Raw genomic sequence first — 20,931 nt, 5'->3', positions numbered from 1 at the left:
CCCGGGCCAGCGCCTCCCACGGTCTCTTCCTTGATACCCCAGATTCCTGGCGCCGGCTGGGCCCTTGCGGCCGCTCCCTCCCACTCAGGCAAAGGGCCAGCGGGAGGCAGCAGCAGCAGCCTTGGTTGTAGCAGCTTCCAGCCCTTTCGCCAAGCGCGCGATGCCCAGAGATGCGGCCAAGGCTGGGGCAGAACATCACAGCTAACAGCAACGCCCCACCTAGCTGAGGGCCGGCCCGACCGCTTGAGCCTGACCGCTAAGGGATTTATTGCGACTGGCATAGGCACAAGGGTCGGGGGCTGGAATCACCCAGCAGCCCCTCGGGGGGCCGCAGCACCCGTGTGCGGGTCCCGGCTTTGGGTCCCCCGCTGGGCCCTTGTGGCAGCCACATACAGCAGGGCAGAGAGGGGGCCAGGCCCCGCCTGACTGAGCAGCCCCAGGATCGACTTAACCCGCCCCCCGGTCTTCATAGCCAGGGGCTCATGTGGTCAGCAGCCCTTCCAAGGGGATGTCCCACCAGGCGAGGGGATGAGCAGGGACCTGGGACCAGCTGGGATGAAATCAAAGGGCTAAAGGGAGCTGATGCTGAGTGCGGGGGACTCGCCCCTTCCCGCCCCCCAGCAGGAGGAAGGCCTGAGGGCCCTGTCCCTCCACAAAATGGGGGCACGTGGGCCTGGGGAATCAAGCTGGGAGCCCCCTTGCAGCCCAGCAGGGGGGCCGGAGCCAGCAGGGACTCGGCCAGCCCGGATTTAAGGGATGCATCCCCCCCCACCCCCGGCTGTGACTGGCATGGGGGAGGGTGGCAGAGAGGGGACACCCTGCCTTTCTGAGCCTCCGGCACCTACAACTAGGCAGGAGGCTAAGTCAAGGCCCCCCCCACACACACACCCCTCCCCCCAAATTTCAAGCACCTGCCTCCCCCAGCCAATGCCAATGGGGGCTCTCAACAGCCTTTTGGAGGAGTGTAGGGGGACAAGCTGGGGGGGGTTCAGAAGGACAAATCGGGGCTCATACCCCCCCTCCCACCAGTTCTAACAGTCAGCCCCTCCCCCTGCACAAAACCAGACATGGGAGACAAGGGGCGGGCGGGGTGAGTGTTTTAATTAGCACCTCGGCTCCCTCACAGCCCCCAGGACCACAACCCCGGCCCCAGCATCATAAATTGGGGGGGGGGGGGAAGAAAGTTTGAGAAATACCCCCCCATATAAATACATCAAAGAAAAACAAACCCCACGTCATTAAATACAAACCGAGAATGATTAACCTTGTGCAAAAACAGCCCCGGGGCGGGCGGGCGGCGTGAGTGAGTGTGAGTGTGAGTGTGAGTGCCAGCCCACGCACCTAACCCGGCTTCCACAGGGGCTACCTGCCCCCTGGGCCACTTCCAGCCGCAGGGGCCCAACTGAGCATCTCCGGTGCTGCCCCCTTGTCACATTCGACGAGGGGGCCGGGGGGGGGCTCAGGGGGGGCAGGAAGCCAGGCCCCCGCAACGAGGAATAGCCCAAGATCGGCCCCTGCCCAGCACCTACCCGCAGACCCCGCGGTTGCGGTGTGGGATGGGCCCGGGCGCAGCCGGGATCCAAGCCTGCAGCCGCTTCCCGCTGCTCCCCGGGCCAGGGGTGCCCCCTCATCCCCACTGTAGCTAAGCCGGTGGGGGCGGGTAGGGCAGGGGCAGGGGGAGGAGAAGAGGCAGGGCGCACCCCCTCCAGTAAGGACGCGGACAGGGACACAGACACAGACACACACAGGGCAGGGCTCATTCCTTCCAGCAGGGACATGCACAAGGACGGACGGACGGACAGACGCGCACTCACAGTGCAGGGGCTGGGCTCATCCTTTCCAGCAGGGGGCAGCAGGGACACATGGACGGTGGCATGGGGGGGTGGGAAGCGTAGGAAGAGTCAGGAAAGCTGGGGGGGGAGCAGGGTCTTTTTGTGGGGGGGAGGTTGCTGACCCCAGAGGAGGCCCCCAGGGTCCAGGCAGCACCAAGAATGAAACAAGCCCAGGGGATGTTTGCCAGAGCGTTAGGAACTGGGGGGGTGGGGAGTCTGCCTCCCCCACCCCCCCCATCCTCACAGCTGGAGGGAGGGAGGGAGGAGCCTGAGTTAACCCTTCACGGCTCTGCCGGGAACGGACACCCCAGTGGGAGAAGTGTGTCCGGGGCGGGGACGGGGACCGGGGGGCAGGGAAAAGTGGGATCCCATGGGGTGGAAGTGCAGAGGTCAGAAGAACACGCTGAGCCGGTGCCTACCAGCTTGTGGGCAAAGGTCGGCCCCTCAGGGCTGCCCCACAGACAGTTTGGGGGTGGGGGGTGCAGAAGGCCAGTCCCTCAGCCCCAGGGGCCCCCCATCCAGGCAGAAGGCTGCACACACCCTTCCGAGGGGGGCTGCTTCGGTCCCATCAGTTTCACAAGGTGCTGAGTTAATGGGCACGGGGGGGGGGGGTCTCTTCCCCCCCCCCAGCAAGTTAAAAGATGGAGCAGGCTGCGTTTGCTTCAAATGAGGAGTCTCTGCTGTAGTGTCGGGGCCCGGCCAGGGGACCCCCGGCACCCCGGCTACCTGCACGGGTCCTTTGCAGCCCCAGGGAACAGGAACCGGGCAGGGGGCACCGTGGGCCGCACCAGACTGGAGCTGCCCGCAGCTGCTGCTTGGCTCTCCTGGTAGGAAGGCGGTGGGGTGGCGGCCTCTGGACTACAACAGAGCTCGGCTGCTTCCGATGGGGGGGCCAGGCCCCTGGAGAGGACGAGGGGCGTCGGCGTGGTGGAGGTGGGTGGCACGGGGCCCCCCTGGGAGCCATAGACGGCCTCCTCGTAGGACGGGAGTGGCACCGGGCAGCTGTCGACGATGCTCACCTCGGACTCCTCCATGGGCTCGTACCACCTGTACGGGAACGGGGAGACCTCGTCAAGTTCACACCTGCGCCCCGGGGCCCCAGCCCCTCCCTGCTGGAGCCCCACCACAACGGGGGTAGGACCGCCATGGCAACAGGGAATAGCGGAGGTGGAGTGCAAGGAGTCTAGTGGTTAGCGCAGGGAGCTGGGAACCAGGACTCTCCCCGACTCTGGGAGGAGAGTGGGGGCTAGTGGTTAGAGCAGAGGGGGCTGGGAGCCACGACTCCTGGGTTCTCTCCCCGACTCTGGGAGGAGAGTGGGGGCTAGTGGTTAGAGCAGAGGGGGCTGGGAGCCACGACTCCTGGGTTCTCTCCCCGACTCTGGGAGGAGAGTGGGGGCTAGTGGTTAGAGCAGGGGATTGGGAACCCTGGTCCTTACACTGACCCTGTGCAAGTCACTTCCCTTCTTGGTGGGCGTCAGTTTCCCCAGCCCCCTCCGCGCAGCCCCTTCCCTTGCAGCATGGGGCCCCCTAGTCCCACCTCGGGGTCAGCACTGACTGAACGGGCAAAGACGAGACGAGGCCAGAGGGTGAGTCAGACCCAGGCATCCCCAGGGGCTGGGCAGGAAGGGGAGAGACAGAGGGTGGGGGCTGGACCCCCCCCCCCGGGAGCATCAACCAGTGGGAGAAGGGAGCAGAGGTTTGGGCCTCCTCCCCCCACGCCCTCCCCCCCCCAGCATCAACAGCCAGGGCAGACCCCCCCCCCCCCCTCCAGAAAGGCGGCAGAGCTCACCTCCAGCACCAGTTGCTGCAGGGTTTCGGCCCCACCAGGACGCACACCATGGCCACCAGCAGCAGGGCGGACACCGTCACCGAGGCCGCAGCCACCATGGGGATGGAGGAGACACCGAAGATGGAGCCGGAGCGAGGCACCGGGGATCCTGGGGGCGGGGGGGGGGGGGGGGGCGAGAAGGTCAGCGGGTCACCCACGGCAGGAGGCTATTTCATAGTTTCCTGCAGCGCAAAGCGGTCAGATCTCAGGTCCCAGCCCCGCCAAACTCGAGCCCGGACCCCAAGGGGATGCATTAAACAACAAGAGGCCAGAAGCACTTGAAACCCAGATGGGGGACGTGCGCCCTCCGGGCCCCAGGTGGGGCGCAGAGGCCTCTATAAAGGGAAAGTCCACGGCACCTGGCAACACCAAGATCTGGGGGACCTTCATTGCACTGGGGGCTGCCCAGACTCCAGCTGGGTCTCCCCCACTTGTGCCAGGCACCGCCCAGACCCAGAGTGAGACGCTGCCCCCCTCCCCGGCCCGTCTCACACAGCTCAGTCTAAATAGACAAAGGGTGGGCGGGGAAACTGAGGCACAGGGCGAGGCAGTGACTTGTCCAAGGTCATCCAGCTGGCCAAGGGAACAGCCTCCCACATCCCAGCGCTCTATCCACTAGGCCATGCACCCTCCCTTTAGTCAATAGGTTACAGCGGTCTGGAGCAGGGACAGCACCGTAGGCTGGGGACTAACCAGGCTGTTCTCATGTTACTGACTGCAGCTGGGTTTTACCCGCCTTGTCCCAACCGCTGCTGGGCATAAGGGAGCAAAGGCCCCTCCCACCCCCCAATTCCTGTGAGTGACAGCGTACCTCCTGGAACGGATATGGGGATGCCAGCGAGGGCAGGGAGCGAGGGAACAGCTCAGGGGCAGAGGGCTGGGGGTCTCCTCTGTGCATCCACTATCCCCCCCCTCCCTCCCCTGGGCAGGCATCACACAGGCTGCGTCCCCCCCCCCAATCAAGGAGCAGGAGAAAGTTTCCACCAGCAGCTTCACACCCCCCCCCCTCCGGAAGAGGAACGTAAGGGAGAGGAAATGCAGCCTGACCTCAGGGAGACGCCCACACACCGTGGGTCGCGGAGGCAAGGTGCCTGGGAGCGACCACTGGCGAGCGCCTGGGGGGGTCCGTTTACCCAGCCCCCCCCGGCAGCGAGTCTCAGAGCCCCGCTCCGACGCAGCCTGGCACGCCGGTGCTAAATGCAGCCTTGTGGCTGCCACGGCTCGGGATCCGAAGCCTAGGGAGGTGGTGGGCCTGGGAGCCAGAGCTCCAGCCAGAGCCTGAGCACGTCCACAGCTCTGGTTAGCACCCGTCAGCACAGGGTCAGAGACTCGCCGTGCAGACGAAGCCTGTGGGGCAGAGGAGCCCGGGGCGACTCGCTCTGAGGCCCAGATTTTTCATGGGAGTTGGGCATCGAAGGACCTTGGTAAACCTGGAACTCCATTCCCCAGCTGCAGAATGTGGCGAATGCCTGGATTTTAGGCTTTATCGGGTGCTCTTTTTGTTGGGTGTCTGTACAGCACCTGGCACAGTGGGGACTTGGGCCGTGACAGGGAGTCCTAGATGCTACTGTAAGACACCTAATAGCAATTAAAATGAACAGCGCCTGGCACAACGTGGTCTACGACCGGGGCACCCACACACTGCCGTAATACACCTAACAGCAACAAAAAAGTACAGCGCCTTGCGCAATGGGGACCTGGGCCGTGGGTGGCAGCTCCTGGGGCGACTGCAATATACGACGAGGATACAGAGGAGGAAGTGGCAGAGAGGTCGCATTTACCCCAGCGCCCGGGCCAGCACGAGCATGGCCCCACGTCTGCCTACACCAGCAGCTGCCGCCGGGCGGCGCAAACAGGCCCTGCAAGCTGCGGCGGGGGCCCAAGAGGTACCACGTCTCTGGCAGAGGCCCTTGCCCATCGCAGCAGGAGGAGAGGATCAGCCGGGCTGGGCGCGCACTGACCTGTCAAGGGGTTGCAGACGACCGGCTTCAGCACGCTCCACTGGCCACCCTTGCAGACAGAGACCCCAGGGTGGCCGGCCAGGACGTAGCCGTCTTCGCAGAAATGCTGCACCATGGAGCCAGCCTTAAACCCGCCGCTGCCCAGAGACAGCGTGCAGGCCAAGGACACACACCTGTAGGTAGTGTGATCAGAGGGGTCCGGGAACTGGCAATCTGGAAGGGAGGAACAGGCACATTGAGGGTTAAAATCGGGGAAGGGGGGGTCCAGGATCTCCTCGGTGGGGTAAGAAGGCAGTGAAGCATGATGGGGGCTAGTGGTTAGAGCAGTGGGTTGCCGGAGGCCAGAACTCCTGGGTTCAATGCCCAGCTCTAGGCAGGGAGTGAGGTCCAGTGGGTTAGAGCAAGGGGATGGGGCATCTCTCCCCGGTGGAGTCACTGGCGATCCGTGACCTCTGGAGGATGGGGAGATCTTGTCTCGCAGGGATGGCAAAGGGCAGGGTGCTGGTTTCTCTCTCCCTTCCCTCCGGACCCCAGCATCCTTCCAGACCCTTCTTTTTCCTCTTGCCCTTAGATCTTCTCCTCTCACCCCAAAATTTCCCCAAGGGCAGAGAGAGGTTAGATCCGGAGGAGCCAAGTCCCCCATGCCACTCCCTGAGGCATCTGGCTGCTCTGGGAAGGATGCCCGCCCCAGCTTCACTCCAGATTTCAGCCTGATTAGGGCTGACCTCAAAACCAGCATGGTGGGGGACTTCCTGGTTCCAGGGAAGGGATGGAGAAGTAGTGAGTCACCAACAGGGAAATGCCCGCTGCCCGCAAACCCACGGCTGAGCTGGCCGGGCTTTTACGTTCCTCATCTCGATCAAGCTCTCTCCCGAGGGCTCCCCCCAGCACCAGCCGTTGCACCTAACTTCAGCCAGCTACTGGCATCTTAGCTACCGGATTGGCGAGAGGGGCAGGAGAGGAGCCAGCAGCCAGCTCAGCGCCCACCCCACCCCCCATTCCTAGAGTTGCGGCACTGGGAGCAGGAGCTATGGGGCAGGCTGCAGAGACCGTCGGGAAAAGGGTTTTTCCGCCCAGAAATTTTTGATTTCTCAGCAAAACTTCAAGCACCCAAAACAATATTTCAATTTGGAAATGCTACTGCAGCACCTCATGCTCCTCTACAGGCCGGGCTGCATGATTGGACCATGATCCACCAGAGCCAGGATCTCCCATTTTTCACCACCTCCAGTCTCCAAGAATTGCCGCCATGTTGCATCATGGGAAGCGTAGTCTAACTGGCCTAGAGAGGCGAACAGGAGCAGGGGACACCCAGACTACAACTCCCACGAAGGGCCACAGCAGCCTGGCCAAATGCAAATATTCTGCTTTTCAGGTGCTCAGTTCTTCAGTTTAAAAAAATCCAAGTTTCCCAGGGGGGAATGATTTTTTTGCCAGAAAATTGTTGAATACCCAATAGTCGAATAACCGATTTTCCGTCAAAACCATTTTGATGGTAAGGTTTCACCCAGGAGGGGAGGGAAAGGCAGCCGAGCGGGTTTGGAAGGCGAGCACCAGCCAGTACCTTTCCTCCGGAGGACAGCACCAGAGCCGCAAAGCGCCGTGAAGAACAGAGCCGTGGGGAGGTAACATGAAGGCCGGCGCAGCCTGGGACATCCCGGAGCCTTCGCCATCTCACCGGTAGCCTCTGCCCAGAACTGCAGAACCAGTTGCAATAAGCCGACACGTTACCATCCTGTAGGACTTGATAACCCATCTTACAAAGTGAGCACCACCCCGCCCCACCCCAAGCTATGGGTCAGAACCTGGAGGGAGACACCCACTAGCTTTGGAGAAATGGGTTTAGTTCAGGGGTGGGCAAACTACAGCCCAGGGGCCGCATCTGGCCCTTCAGACGTATTAATCCAGCCCTTGAGCTCCTGCCAGGGAGCAGGGTCCAGGTTTTGCCCCACTCTGCATGTGCCATGGCTCCCGGAAGCAACAGCATGTCCCCCCTCCAGCTCCTACGCATAGAGGCAGCCGGGGGCTCCATATGCTGCCCCCACTCCAAGCGCTGCCCCTGCAGCTCCCATCGGCCGGCAACTGCAGCCAATGGGAGCTGCAGGGGCAGCGCCTGTGGATGGGGCAGCGCGCAGAGCCGCCTGGCCATGCCTCCACGTAGGAGCCAGAGATAGGACATGCCGCTGCTTCCAGGAGCTGCTTGAGGCAAGCGTCACCCGAGCTTGCACCCCTGATCCCCTCAAGTGCCCCGACCCCCTGACCGAGCCCCGATCCCCCTCTCTACCCTCAGTCCCTACCCCCCTGCACCCCAGAGCCTGCACCACCAGCCGGAGCCCTCACACCCCCACCCCTTGTCCCAGCCCCAAGCCCTCTCCCGCACCCTGAACTCCTCATTTGTGGCCCCACCCCAGAGCCCGCAGCCCCACTGGAGCCCTCACCCCCTCCCGCACCTCAACCCCCAATTTCATGAGTATTCATGGTCCACCATACAATTTCCATACCCAGATGTGGCCCTCAGGCCAAAGAGTTTGCCCACCCCTGGTTTAGTTAGAGGTTCATCAAAAATGCTTTAGATAAAAGGGGCTGGATAACCGCTGGTCTCTAGCAGCTAGGGCACGATTTGGATGTGGGGGCCACTTGCCTCGCCCTACTTGCAAGCCTGTGCCCTGGTGGGAGTCACAGCTCCTTTCTCCGCAGCCTGTGGGGGGCAAGGAGCACCCAGATCCCAAGCCACTCGCTCGCCAAGCATCTCCCCTTTGGCTTGGCCACCCACCCGGCCTCCCGGCGCTCTGAGATGCAGGGGAATTGGGGGCAGCCACGGGCTCCACAGGTTACTGGCTTTCAAAGAGGCCTGGAGTAGGAGGGACCCCCCCCCCGCCCAGGTCCCCAAAAAAGGGCTGGCCATGCCAGGAGCCACGGGAGAGGTAGCACTTAGCATCAGTACCAGAGTTAAGGGCAGGACTCAAAGGGTAAACCCCCGCACCCCCAAAGCGAGACCCCAAAGGGCTCTCCCTGCCCCAGGCCAACGAGGGGGATCCAGCCAGCAACAGCTGAAGCGAGTCCCCCCACCCCACTGTCAAGGGGCACCCACACCCCCCAATATGCCCAGGGTCCCAGTCCTGGTCCCAGCCAGCCGCTCAGGGGAGAGGAGGGGAGTCAGGGGGCCTCTCTTCAAATCGGGACAGATAGATCCCTGCACCCCTGGAGAAAGGGAGACGGTAAACCCCATCCCTGCGCCCCTGGAGACCCCACCCCCCATCCCGGGGCCCCTGCACCCCTGAAGATTCTTCCCCCGCCACCTTCTGCACCCCAACCTCATCTGGGGTCCCCGTCGGCTCCCCACAGGGGGTCCCCGCGCCCCATGAGACCCCCTGCCCCAGCAGGGGCTCCTGCCTGCTCCCCATAGGGGTCCCCCTGCGCCCCCAGAGAGGCACCCCCCCTCACCGGGTCCTGGCGCTCCGGATCACGGCGGCCGGGGCGCTCCGGATCCGGGGTCACCCCGCAGGGCACGGGGCGCTGGGCGAGCCCCCCCCCCCGCGGCTCCGGCTCCCAGGCCCGACAAGCAGCGGAAGCAACTTGCAAAGCGGAGCCGGAGCCGAGCTGGGGGCGGGTTTTAAAGCAGCCGGCTCCGCCCTAGGGGCCGGCTGGAAAATCTGACTAGCGGCGGGCGGGGGGGTAATTCCCAGCGCGAGTCAATTTCCTCCCCCCGGCCTGAGCCAGCCCCCTTCTCCCCTTCCCCCAGCCTGAGCCAGCCCCCTACTTCCTCCCAGCCAATGCACTGCATCCCCCTGCACCCCCAGCCTCCCTTCTCCCCTCCCAGCCAGCCCCCTACTGCCCCCAGCCAGTGCACTGCATCCCCCTGCACCCCCAGCCCCCCTTCTCCCCTCACGAGCCAGCCCCCTACTGCCCCCCAGCCAGTGCACTGCATCCCCCTGCACCCCCGCCCCCCTTCTCCCCTCCCAGCCAGCCCCCTACTGCCCCCCAGCCAGTGCACTGCATCCCCCTGCACCCCCAGCCCCCCTTCTCCCCTCCCGAGCCAGCCCCCTACTGCCCCCCAGCCAGTGCACTGCATCCCCCTGCACCCCCAGCCCCCCTTCTCCCCTCCCAGCCAGCCCCCTACTGCCCCCAGGCTGTGCACTGCATCCCCCTGCACCCCCAGCCTGTGCACCGCACCCCTGCTCCCCTCCCCCCCGGCCTGAGCCAGCCCCCTACTGCCTCCCACCTATGCATTGCACTTCCCCCCTGCACCTCCAGCCTGAGCCAGACCCCTACTCCCTTCCCCCCACAGCCAGTGCACTGCACCCCCCCAAATCACCCCTGCCTAATCCTCACCTGCTCCGATCAGGGTCCCACGTCTCCCTTTGTTCCCCACTCACCCGCCTCCCAGCGTCACTTTCTGCCCATCCAGCCCTGAACCGTTTTGCTTTGGCATAATGAGCTCCCAGCGCCCCATTCCGTACCCAGAATCCCCCGGGGCCCCTGCCCACCCAGACCAGACCAGCCTCTGTTACCCAGAATCCCCAGGGCCCTTGCCTATCCCCAGTGCCCCATTCTCTGTGACCTAGATCCCCTTGGGAACCCTGCCCATCCCCAGTGCCCCATTCCTTGTTACCCAGAGTCCCTGGGGCACCTGCCTGTCCCCGGTTCCCCGTTCCCGAGTCCCCTGCCAGCCGTAGGTGCCTGCAGTCCCTGGTCTGGACATGGAAGCTTGGGACGGGAGGCATTCAGAGCCGATGGCGAGGTACCTAGGACAGATGGCTGGCTGGCCCGGTGGCAAAACACTGGAGAGCTGTGTCCTGGCTCCCCCCACCCACCCGCGCCACCCCTGGGGACCTTGTGGCCTGTCTGCACCTCACCCACTTCCCGGGCATGCCAGCACAGCACCCATCCAGCAGGTGCCAGCCGCCCCGACCTGCAGAGCCGCAGAAGGCTCCCTCCCTGCTCAGCCCTTCCCATGGGGACAATAGGCCAGGAAAGGCCCCCCAAGGAGCTACTTCCCGGGGCAAGTGTTAAAACCCATCCAGGTTTGGGGTTGGTGACAATGCTGGACAGGACCTCTCCAGGTGCAGTCAGGGCTGGGGTGGGACCCACTTTGGCAAAAGAAAACCCACCACCTGGCCCGTTTTGGTAAAAGAGCTGCCTAGCTCAAACAGGGATTCATTCAGAGAAGTCCTGGGACCTAGGATATCCAGGAGGTCAGACCGGAAATGATCACAGTGGATCTATGAACCTTTCACACGAGTTTCTTCTTTCCCACCATTTATTTATTTATTTGTCCCCCCCACCCAAATGTTTTTTTGTGGAAGAAACTTTTGTTTTCCTGAAATTTTCCTTTTCCCCTCGAAATCTTTTGGGCCTTTTGGTTTTGGAAGAAAAACCCTCAGACGCTTTTGGCTTCCGGCCCTTGAAAAATGTCACTTTTCGATCAGCCAAAGCTAAAAATAAATAAAATACAAACTTGGGGGTTTTCACTGGCCAATAAAAAACTAAAATATTTCTGGCTTCCAACTGCCCCCTCCTCCGTTTTCGGTGGCCAAAGGGGAAAAAATTGGCAAAACCGCATCAGAAGTCTCAGAAAGTTTTTTTATGGAACCCAAACATTTTTCATTTCCTCCCAAATTTTTCTGGGTTAAAAAGTTGGTTTTTTTCAATCAGTTTGACCGCCCAGGTTAGTAAGTTGTTTATAACTACGCCACGTGGGTTTCGGGCTATTAATAAGAGAGTGCCCCGTTCTCGGTTTAACTATTTTGATCTAGTCAAAGCAATTCCACCAGCCGTAGCGTAGCACCATTCCTACATGGGAAGGGGAATAAGCTCTCCAGGGGAGGCACCTACAACCTAGTATAACTGCATCCGCAGACTAGCAGGCTGTACCAGTATAGCTAGACTGGTAAAAAAAATACCATCCCCTTGACAAACATCACTATAAGGAGGCCAACTTCCAAGTATAGCTCAGAACATTCTTCGAGCACTTGCTAATCATTTATAAACAGACCCATTTTGAAGCTATCAAAGGAAGTATTTCTTCACACAATGCAGAGTCAACCTGTGGAACTCCTTGCCAGAGGATGTTGTGAAGGCCAAGACTATAGTGGTTCCAAAAAAGAACTAGATAAATTCACGGAGGATAGGTCCATCCATGGCGATTAGCCAGGCTGGGCAGGGACGGTGTCCCCTAGCCTCTGTTTGCCAGAAGCTGGGAGTGGGTGACAGGGGATAGATCACTTGATGATGACCTGTTCTGTTCATGCCCTCTGGGGCACCTGGCACTGGCCACTGTTGGCAGACAGGATACTGGGCTAGATGGACCTTTGGTCTGACCTATTATGGCGGTTCTTATGTTCTTATCCCTAGACAAGGGATCCAGTAGGGAGAATTTCTGCCTTGCAGCTTGGCTTATTGGTGCATGGGCTGAGAATATGCTACCGGAGAATTTCCTACAAGTACAAACCCCGCTTTGTGCGATTCTGAACCAACCACAATTGTGTTTTAACCAGGAGAGGAATAACGGGTTGGTCTCCTATCAGGGAAGCACTGGTCTATTGCTTTCTTCTTTACAAAACGGTGTCTGGTTATCCCAGAATAGCCTATGCCAGTCAATGTCCCTCCCAGAGAGAAGGCCTAAAAAGAAGAGAATTGATGCATTGCGCGAGAACAAGGAGAATTGTTGAGACACTTCTCGAGCAAGGTGAGGGATGAGGAAAGAGAGCTCAGGGGGACGTTCTAATTTTCTGGATGCTCTGATTTTGTTTGGGGTTTTTTTTGAGTCTTTAGACAGCTGTGGTCTGTTTAGGCTGTATTATTTATTACAGGTATTACGGTAGCATCTAGGAGTCCCAGTCATGGCCTGAAGCCCCATTGTGCCAGGCGCTGTGCAGACACAGGTCTCAGCTGGGTATTACTGGAATACCTTGAATTAATCAGTCTCCAGGAGCTGGGACTGCAGGAAAACACCGCCTAATGACTTGCAGCATGGGTCACCTGTGGCCCCTAACTCCTCTGCCTCAAGCGGACAGAGTGCTAGCCAATCATGAACCTTGGGGTCAAGCCCCAGCTATGCCACTGCCCTTGGGAAAGTTACTTTTCCATCCCCCGTGCCTCAGTTTCCCCATATGTAAAACAGATGAGGCAACCGACCTCTCTGTAAAGTATTGGAGCTGGGGATTATTATATAAGACCTAGATTATTATTTTAAGTACTTACCTGGCCCCTGTTCTCCTAATCTCTGAGCCCCTCATACTGTCTCGCGTGAGGTGGGGCTGTTACGCCCATTGTACTGGTGGGGAAACTGAGGCACGGAGCAGCTAAGTGACTTGCCCATAGGGTGTCTGTGGCAGAGCAAGGAATTGAAGCGGGGTCTTTCAAGTCCTAGGCTCACCTCCTAACCCCTAGGCCACCCTTCCCAGCAGTGCCCAGCACCTTCCAAGCGTGCTGTCCTTTTGACTGCGAGGTGCGTGGCCCAAGCTGTGGAGCTCCACGCTGGGGAGGGATGTGGTAGGGGCCCAGACTGTAAATGTGATGAAACAGGATGCTTTGTGGAGGGGTGGCTCAGCTACCTTATTCACAAGGCTTTTTCCACAAGCTCTAGGGGAACTGTTTCTTCCTTCCTCAGTCACAGCCCATCTCACCATCTGCCTGGCTATTTTTAGCTCTGGGATAGGACAGGCGGGCTCAGAGATGCGGTGGGGAGGGTGGATTTTGAGCCGCCTTGTCACATCCAGGAATTGGTCTGGTTAGTGCAGAATGGGGCGGCAATGGGGAAGTGCCCCAAGGAGGGGCTGATCCACCAGGCCACTCTAGGGAAGCTGGCTGGGTGTGAAGTGAACTGGGTTTACACCTTGCCCCTGGGTGGGCAGGGGCCTGGAGGTCAGCACTGGGATATTGCTATTAGGTCTATTACGATAGCACCTTGGCGGCCCAAGGTGCCAGGCGCTGTACATTTGGATTGCTATTAGGTGTATTACGGGAGCACCTAGCCCTATGAGGTCCTGGACCATGAGTGGGATACCTTAGTGCTACTGTAATTCACCTAATAGCTCTAAAAATGTATCTTCTGCCCAGCACAATGGGGTCCGTGTCCATGATTCCTAGGTGCTACCATAATACATGTAATAAATAGTGATAATAATATACAGCGCATGGCATGATGGGGTCTGGTCCATGACTGGCTCTTAGGTGCTACCGTAAAACACCCAATAGCAATACAAATGTAATATACTACAATAATATAATTCATACTAACAAGGTGTGAGTGCTTTATGCCTCCACACCTGGGGCAGTCAGACCCTCCAGTTACCCCAGGATGATTAAAGCAGTCCAGCTGTCTATCCCAGGCACGGCCAATGAGTCCTTCTTAGAGCCCCATGAGGATTGGTTCATTGGAGGGGTTTTTTTTTTAAACGTTTTTTTGATGGAGGTGACATTTGTTCATCCCAGCTGATGATTTGCTGGTGGTTTAATGTCACTGAACAATGGCGATTTCCCGGTGAAATCGTTGGGCTTTTGTTTCAAAGAGCTGCGGTTACTGACAGCTTATAGGGGAAACTGAAAATGAAGGCAGTTGAAAAAACACCAACATTTTCCATGGGAAATTTAAGGGGGAACCCCCCCCCCCCGCCACATTTCAAAATTTCACATGGAAAAGAAACTGGAATTCTTCCCCCCAACGCCGATTCCCCGAGGGGCCGACGCCGGCAGCTCTTGTTAGCCACCACGGGCGTGGGCAGGGCTCAACGCCCCGTGAACGGCCACTCCACTGGCAAGAGTCTAAGGAGCCGAAACCTGCTGCCTTGAATCCAGCTGGGCCACTGCAGTTCCTCGGTCTGGGAGGCTGGGGGAGGGATCGGGGGAGCAGCACCTTCCCCACGAGGAACTGGGACATGGGACCCCTTTCCCACCTTGAACCCATGACTGGAACATGGGGAGGATCCAAACGCTCCCTGAGGTGGTGAAAATATTGAGTACCACATGCATTACGGTAGAACCTGGTGTCCCCGAGATTGGGGCCCCACTGTGCTGGGTGCAGCCCAGACCCCAACCGAGATTGGGGCCCCATTGTGCTGGGTGCAGCCCAGACCCCAACCGAGATTAGGGCCCCCATTGTGCCAGGTACCACCCAGACTCTGACCAAGAATGGGGCCCCATGTCAGGGCACTGCCCAGACCCCCACCAGCCAAAAAGATCACTAATACTAGTGGGGAGGGGAAATGGGGGACACTGGGGCCTTGGTGATCAGGCGGTGGGTTTGGATTGCGATCTCCCAGGCAGGTAGGACCGCACCAAGCCTGTTAAAGCAAGTGAGGGCGGTGGGAGAGATCTCCACGCTACTGGGGCTGCTGGGGAAAGAAAGGGGCTTTTCGTAGCGTGTGGGAAGCGTCAGGTGGTCAGAAATTCCCCGGGGTTTCAAGGCTCCCGCTGTGTGTCAGGAGCTCCAGGACCCTGCCTGCTGTGAATCCCCCAGCAGAGCAGCAGGGAATCCCCTCTCTCTGGCCAGCTTCAGGGCAGGAGGTGAGTCCGAGGGCCTGCCCGGACAGCACAGGCTGTCTCCGGGTGCCACCCAGAACGTGTAGGTTCCTGTGGAGCTCTGAGCTGCAGTCAAAGCCAGAGTCCTCCAACCAGGAGGGACTTTATCCTCACAGGGTCCTCCAAGCTGGAGTATTACTACCCCAAAGATGGGGAAACTGGGAAAGTCCTTTCCCCCTCTCCGGGCCTCCAAGTCACACAGTCAGTGACAGAGCCGGGAATAGAACCCAGGAGTCCTGGCTTCCAACACGCCACAACCCTCCCAACACTGGGGACGGAACCCAGGAGTCCTGGCTTCCAACCTCCCTGCTCTAACCCAATACACCCCCCACAACCCTCCCGGCACTGGGGACGGAACCCAGCAGACCTGACTTCGGGCTCCATTCTCCCCCCCCCCCATAAGCCTACAGCTAAAAATCACCTTGTGAGGACACTGTAGTTATTACAAAAATTAATTTACGTCTATTCGAGCGGAATGAGGTCAATAGCCAGGGCCCATCATGGTAGTATCTGGCTCCCTTTGAAAGTTAAACGCAATCCCAGTGGTTAACATTGGCCAGGGAACATCCTTTCTCCTTTTATTATTAGGATAGTTATATCATGGCAGCATCTCGTGGCCCCGGCTGAGCTCAGGGCCTCCATTGTGCCAGGTGCTGTACAAACCCCGACCGAGATCAGGGCCCCCTGATCGCGCCCAGACCCATGAGACAGTTTCCCCCCGCCCCCGCAAGAATTCAGTTCCTGTCAAGAGTGGGCGGCCGTGGCGACCCACGTCCTTGCGAAACGTGCATGGCAAGAGACTGAGAAGTTGCAGAACCGAGCCCTTGTCTACACACAAACACCGCCCCCCCTGCTTTAGCCCAGGGGTCCACCCCTGGCTTCGCTGACCCCGTGGCTGACTGTGACCTGGTCCGTCTACATGAGGAGTGCTTTGCCCGTAGAGCCGTCGCCGGGCTGTTAGGCCAGCAAAAAGCTCCTAGGGCTACCAGCTAAATGGTGCATTGCCTGGCCTGCCTTATTCCAGCGTCCTGCCCAGCAAGACCAGCTGCAGCAGGGAAAGCACAGGGGAGCTGGTGTAACTGCATCTGTGCCAGGGTGGGGGTGGCATTTGCCAGCCCAACTGCTTCGTTCGGTGATCGTAGCCCTGGCCGCCGTAGCTAAGCCAGCCCTTCGCAGTGCAGACAGGGCCTGCGGCTAGACACAGAGCCGCACGGCTCCAACTCCAGGGGTGGCTCTAAACAGAGTTCACCCTGGGCCCCTGCCCCACGCATCTGACTTACGGCAACACTAAGCGCGGGGCCGGGCATGGCGGCAGGGGAGGGCTGGTGTAGCCCAGTGCTGGCCCCTACCCTCCACTAGAGCAGCCTCCCCGCGTCAGGCGGCGGGGCAGACCCCGGCGGCTGTTGTCCAGCGGCCCCCTTGCTCTTCAGGTTCGGTTTCTCTAGGTGATCAGCAGGCGGTGGGAGCTCCCCGCCTAGACGCTGTCCCGGTAAACGCTGGGCGAGTCCCCCCTTGGCTGGGTGCCCCTTTGGCGTGTCGCTCGGCCAGCCGTGTGTGGACGCTCTTCAGCGGATTCTCTACGCGGGGGGTTCACCCCGACCAGCCGCTCTCGGCTAGGCGCTATCCAGCCACCACAATCCTGAACTGGGACGGCGAGGGGCCTGCGCCAGCCCCTCAACTCCCTGTGTGCTCGGGGCGGAGGGGGGGGTTCAGGCCCAGACTGAGTAGGACAGACCGAGCGGGGCGGGTGAGAGTGACATCTTAGTGGGAGCCTCGCGGCAGCAGCAGACCCGGCTCCCCGCTAAGGAGACACATTGACATCCTCTCGACCATGCGCTTTTTGGCGCGGTGGGTTCCTGCAGCAGACACCCGCCACCCCACCCCGAGGCCGGTTGGGAAATCTGCAGCTTCCTTCCTCCCAGACGTGGGACCAGGCGGCCGGAGGGTATTTTTGAAGATGACGGTGACTTTCTTTTTCTAAAGGGCACACTGGAGTGACGTATGAGGTCTTTAAAGGTCACTGGGGGGGTAATCTCCCCCCCCCCCCCGGCTTGTATTGTTTTAAAGGAGGCTGGGATGCTGAGCAGAAGCTCTAGCCCCTTAAGGCGGGCGAGCTCCTGATCCTTACCCCCGTTTTCTCTCTCGGCAGTGCTGAGTAGGGCAGGGCCGGCTCTCAGCCCGTGCCAGGGCAGCACGTCGCCCACTGGGGTCCCACTGCACGTTCAACCCTCTCAGATACAGCCCCCGGGAGCAGTTACCGACACCAGCCAGTCCAGGAAGAGCCAGATCAGACCACCTGGAGATCAGAGGCTGGAGGCTTCCACCCGCGGCCCCTGCATGGTGAGCCCGGGGCTCCTGCCCCCAGAAAGCCAGCCGGGCCCAGCTCCTGGTTTCCATTGAAATCAGTGAAAAGTCAGAGGCTCGAGGGGTCTGGGCCCCGGCCTGGATTCGAAGAGGTCAAGAGACGGAGAACGGAGCACGTCCCTCGGGAGCTCGGTTAAAAATCGGTGCCTTCGTTCTAACTGGCCTCTGGCTTTGACTTCCAGCCCAGGGCTCCGACTTGCTCCACCAGCTTGAAAGTGCCTTGGAGCGGCTGACGCCTTCTCCCCAGGAAGGTACGTCACATATCGAGAGCAAGCACCGGGCAGCGCCCCCCCCCCCCCGCCATCTAACCACCCCAGCTCTAGCCCCCGCAGCACGTGAACCTGCACATACGCCCCCCTCCCCCCAAAGAAACCACACGAGGCCAGGGTTTCGTTTTCCTCCCAAAAAAGAAAGCCTGTAATTGTCACACTAACCTCAAAACTGTTCGAAAAGTTTTGCCTGGCTGAGGCCCACAAAAAAAGCCCCCAAACCCCAAACTCACAGCACAAGATCCAATTCCTTTTTTTTATACAAGTCAGTCCCTGGCTGAATCAGGCCCCCCCACCCCCCAATCAGGAATACTGTAGTGTTACAAAATGACAATATAAATAGCTTCTTTAAAAAAAAAGTAGTAACAAGAAAACAAATCAGTAGTTGTTTCTCGACAGAGTTCACCAGTTCTTTGCATCGCCTTTGAGCTGCCTTGCCAGGCCACCCCCCCCGCCCCAGGCTCTGAGAGGATTGCAGCCCTAAGCAGCTTACTGTGGAAGTTGGGATGTAGGGGGGGGGAAGCTAGTGTCTTACACCGCAGCGGACCAGCCTGTGCCGATTGTCACAAGCCCACCGTTGGCGTGTGATGATGTAGCGGGGGGAAGCAGGACCGCCCGGTCATCCAGTGAGCAAACCACCGCCGCCGGGGTTTCCCCCACAGCAGCAGGTGCCCGGGGAGCGAGCGATTCAGGAAAGGGGAAGCAGCTCTTCGGCCGGGGGCGAAGCAGCCCAGCGCCAGGGGTCGCCCGGAGAAGCGGCGAGCGAACGGTGTAAATTGGCCGAGCTGCAGCCTGCAATGGGGCCGCAGGGATCGACAGCAGCTGAGGAGCGGGCCCTGGGCGTGAGGCTGATTTCACCAGCTGGGGACTTGGAGCAGATGCTGCTACAGTGGCATCAGCTGGGAATAATGCTCATGCCAGTGGAAGGATAATGCCTTCCCCCGCTCCCTGTGCCCCCTGGGAACGCTCGACCCCACGTCCCAGGTCCCATTTGCTTAAAGGAGACCCCGGATCCTGAGCCAGCCCAGAGGCATGTTGAGTGGCAGGCTGGGGGCTCAGCCGCCATTGCCAAGTGACCCACAAAGCCCTTCTGCTCCAATCCGTGAGCCGTAAAGAGTCCGCCCCAGCTCGTGTGCTCCCCGAGAAGCTCAGGGAGAGGTTCGGGGGTCTGAACAGTAGAGGATGGGGCTCAGAGGGTACCCAGTAACACACCATGACTGGGTGAAGTAAGAGACCGGAGAAGGTCTGTGTAATTGAGCTGAAACCCCAAAGAAAATAAATGTTGGTTAAAAACTTTCCCGTATGGGGAGATCAGGGGATGGGTTACGAGGCGGAGGAGGAATTCAGAGCAGGCTGATGTGGTTTATGTCAGAACAGAACATGGGTGTGAGAAGCTGCAAGGCCGGGTGTACTGTACAGCACGGGACAGTCTCACACCCACAGGCTTTGCTGAAATTTAAGCGGGCTGAGAAAGGGCAGAAGGTTAAATAATGATGTGTCAAGAGCTGAGAAAAACTGCAGGAGCCCAGCCAGGAGTTAGACAAAGGGCTTGGGCTGAGAAGGGAGGGCCTAGGTACAGCACAGTGCCCAAGGGGCTGTACTGAACAAGACCCACCCCCACACCGTAAACACGTCTGGGTGTAGCGCTGCGTTTGGGTGACAGAGAGCTTTGCATCATGGTCAATCGTGGGTGGCTATGAATACACACATCCTGGTCATGCTGTCCGGCACTTCAAGGGTGTTTTAGTGATCTAGTTTATGTTTAAAAACGCTAAGGCTAAGGCCTAATAGAAAAAGAGCATGAAATAGACCTTCCCGGTCACCCTACGCAGCCATAACGTGTCACGAATTCGGACAACTGAGCACGCAGCACTGGCTCAATCCTGCTCTCCCTAAAATCCCAGTAAGACACTGGATCAGTAAGAGCAGAATTCAGCCAGCGTGGAGTGCTCTAGAAGATCTTACGCATTAGCCAACTTTCAACAGGCCCGTGGCTGGCTCCTAACTGGACCAACTTCTGCTCTGCCCATCGCTTGCACCCCAGTGGAGCCAATTCCCGATTGCCACCCAGGGAAGAGTTAGGTCCAGCACATAAAAATACCTAACTGGACCCAGTTTCCGCCCCCCTTGCCCCTGTCAGTCTCTAGAGGCAGGTTGCCCTGTAGTTCTCTCTGTTGTAACAAGAAGCACGACTGATGTGCAGTTCTGCAGACAAGAATCCAGTGGCCAGGCAAACCAGATAAAATAACCGCAAACAATCCCCTTGTGTCTGTAACCAGCCCACTCCTGCTGCACGAGGGGGGCTCCCGCAGAGAAAAAAAAAAGGCAGCGAACTCTAACTGAAGTAGCTAAAAGCATGTAAAGAAAGACCATCCCTGTGCCCCTCCCACACCCCAGAAAGCATGCAGGGGAGGTTGTGCGGTACAGCATGCATGTTCATTGCACGGCGCAAAGGGGGGGAGGAATCCTCCTCCAAATGGCTCAGTTTCTGCATGCGGGACCCCCCCCCGAGCAGCCCCTCCCTGGCAGAATGGAAAGTAGAAGCAACAAAACGTTGGCCCAGTTCGGGGCAATTCTTCCTTTGGACCCGTGTTATAGCACCGACCTCCCCCGATCGCAGAGCGGGCTGCTTTGCGGACGCAGCTGCCAGCCTCGGACAGAAGTCTCTCTCTCAGGGGTAGGGAATCCGCCCCCCTTTCCTGGCTGGCGTCAGAGATCACAGCTCAGTCCAGCCCCTGAGCTCCGAGAGGAGGCCATCCCCCGACCGGTGCTGAGCTCCCTTCCCACACCCACGACCAGACCCTGTCACCTCCTCCCTACGCTGAACTGGGCCCATGGGCTGCGCAGAGGGGGAAGATCCTGCCGGGGAAGGGGAGTCCCCTCTGGCAGGATCTCTCACAGATGATCCAACAAGCCCTAAGCCTAGACAACACCAGAGAGCTTCAGCACCCCTGCTCCCCCGTAGGCCACTGGGGCCTTTATTCCTCTGACCCCATAGGCTGCCCAAAACTGAAGGCAACAGGCCGGGAGCCTTGGGAACCTCCCTCCCCGACACGCGCCTGTCCCCCTGTTATGGTACAGCAGCCTTGCACTGCAGGGACTCCAGGTATCCCAGCATGCAAGGCTGCACAGATCAAGAAGCGGCGCTGCATGCT

The 20,931-nt window shown here is 59.6% G+C and overlaps 1 protein-coding gene across 1 annotated transcript; it reads right to left on the bottom strand.

Annotated features, from left to right (window-relative positions):
* Positions 1-1,081: 1,081 nt before the first annotated feature.
* Positions 1,082-9,230, bottom strand: LOC125628143 (sushi domain-containing protein 6). Its single transcript, XM_048832961.2, has 5 exons — positions 9,066-9,230; positions 7,186-7,318; positions 5,622-5,834; positions 3,622-3,769; positions 1,082-2,879 (listed from the first exon to the last, which is right to left on the bottom strand). The coding sequence occupies exons 2-5, from the start codon at positions 7,292-7,294 to the stop codon at positions 2,555-2,557; spliced, it is 795 nt and encodes a 264-aa protein (XP_048688918.2). The 5' UTR covers positions 7,295-7,318; positions 9,066-9,230; the 3' UTR covers positions 1,082-2,554.
* Between the last annotated feature and the right edge of the window lie 11,701 nt (positions 9,231-20,931).

This window comes from Caretta caretta, chromosome 23, assembly GCF_965140235.1.
Source record: "Caretta caretta isolate rCarCar2 chromosome 23, rCarCar1.hap1, whole genome shotgun sequence".
NCBI classification, from domain to species: Eukaryota; Metazoa; Chordata; order Testudines; family Cheloniidae; genus Caretta; species Caretta caretta.
The sequence above is the reverse complement of the archived record's forward strand: the minus strand, read 5'-3'. Positions and strand labels throughout refer to the sequence as shown.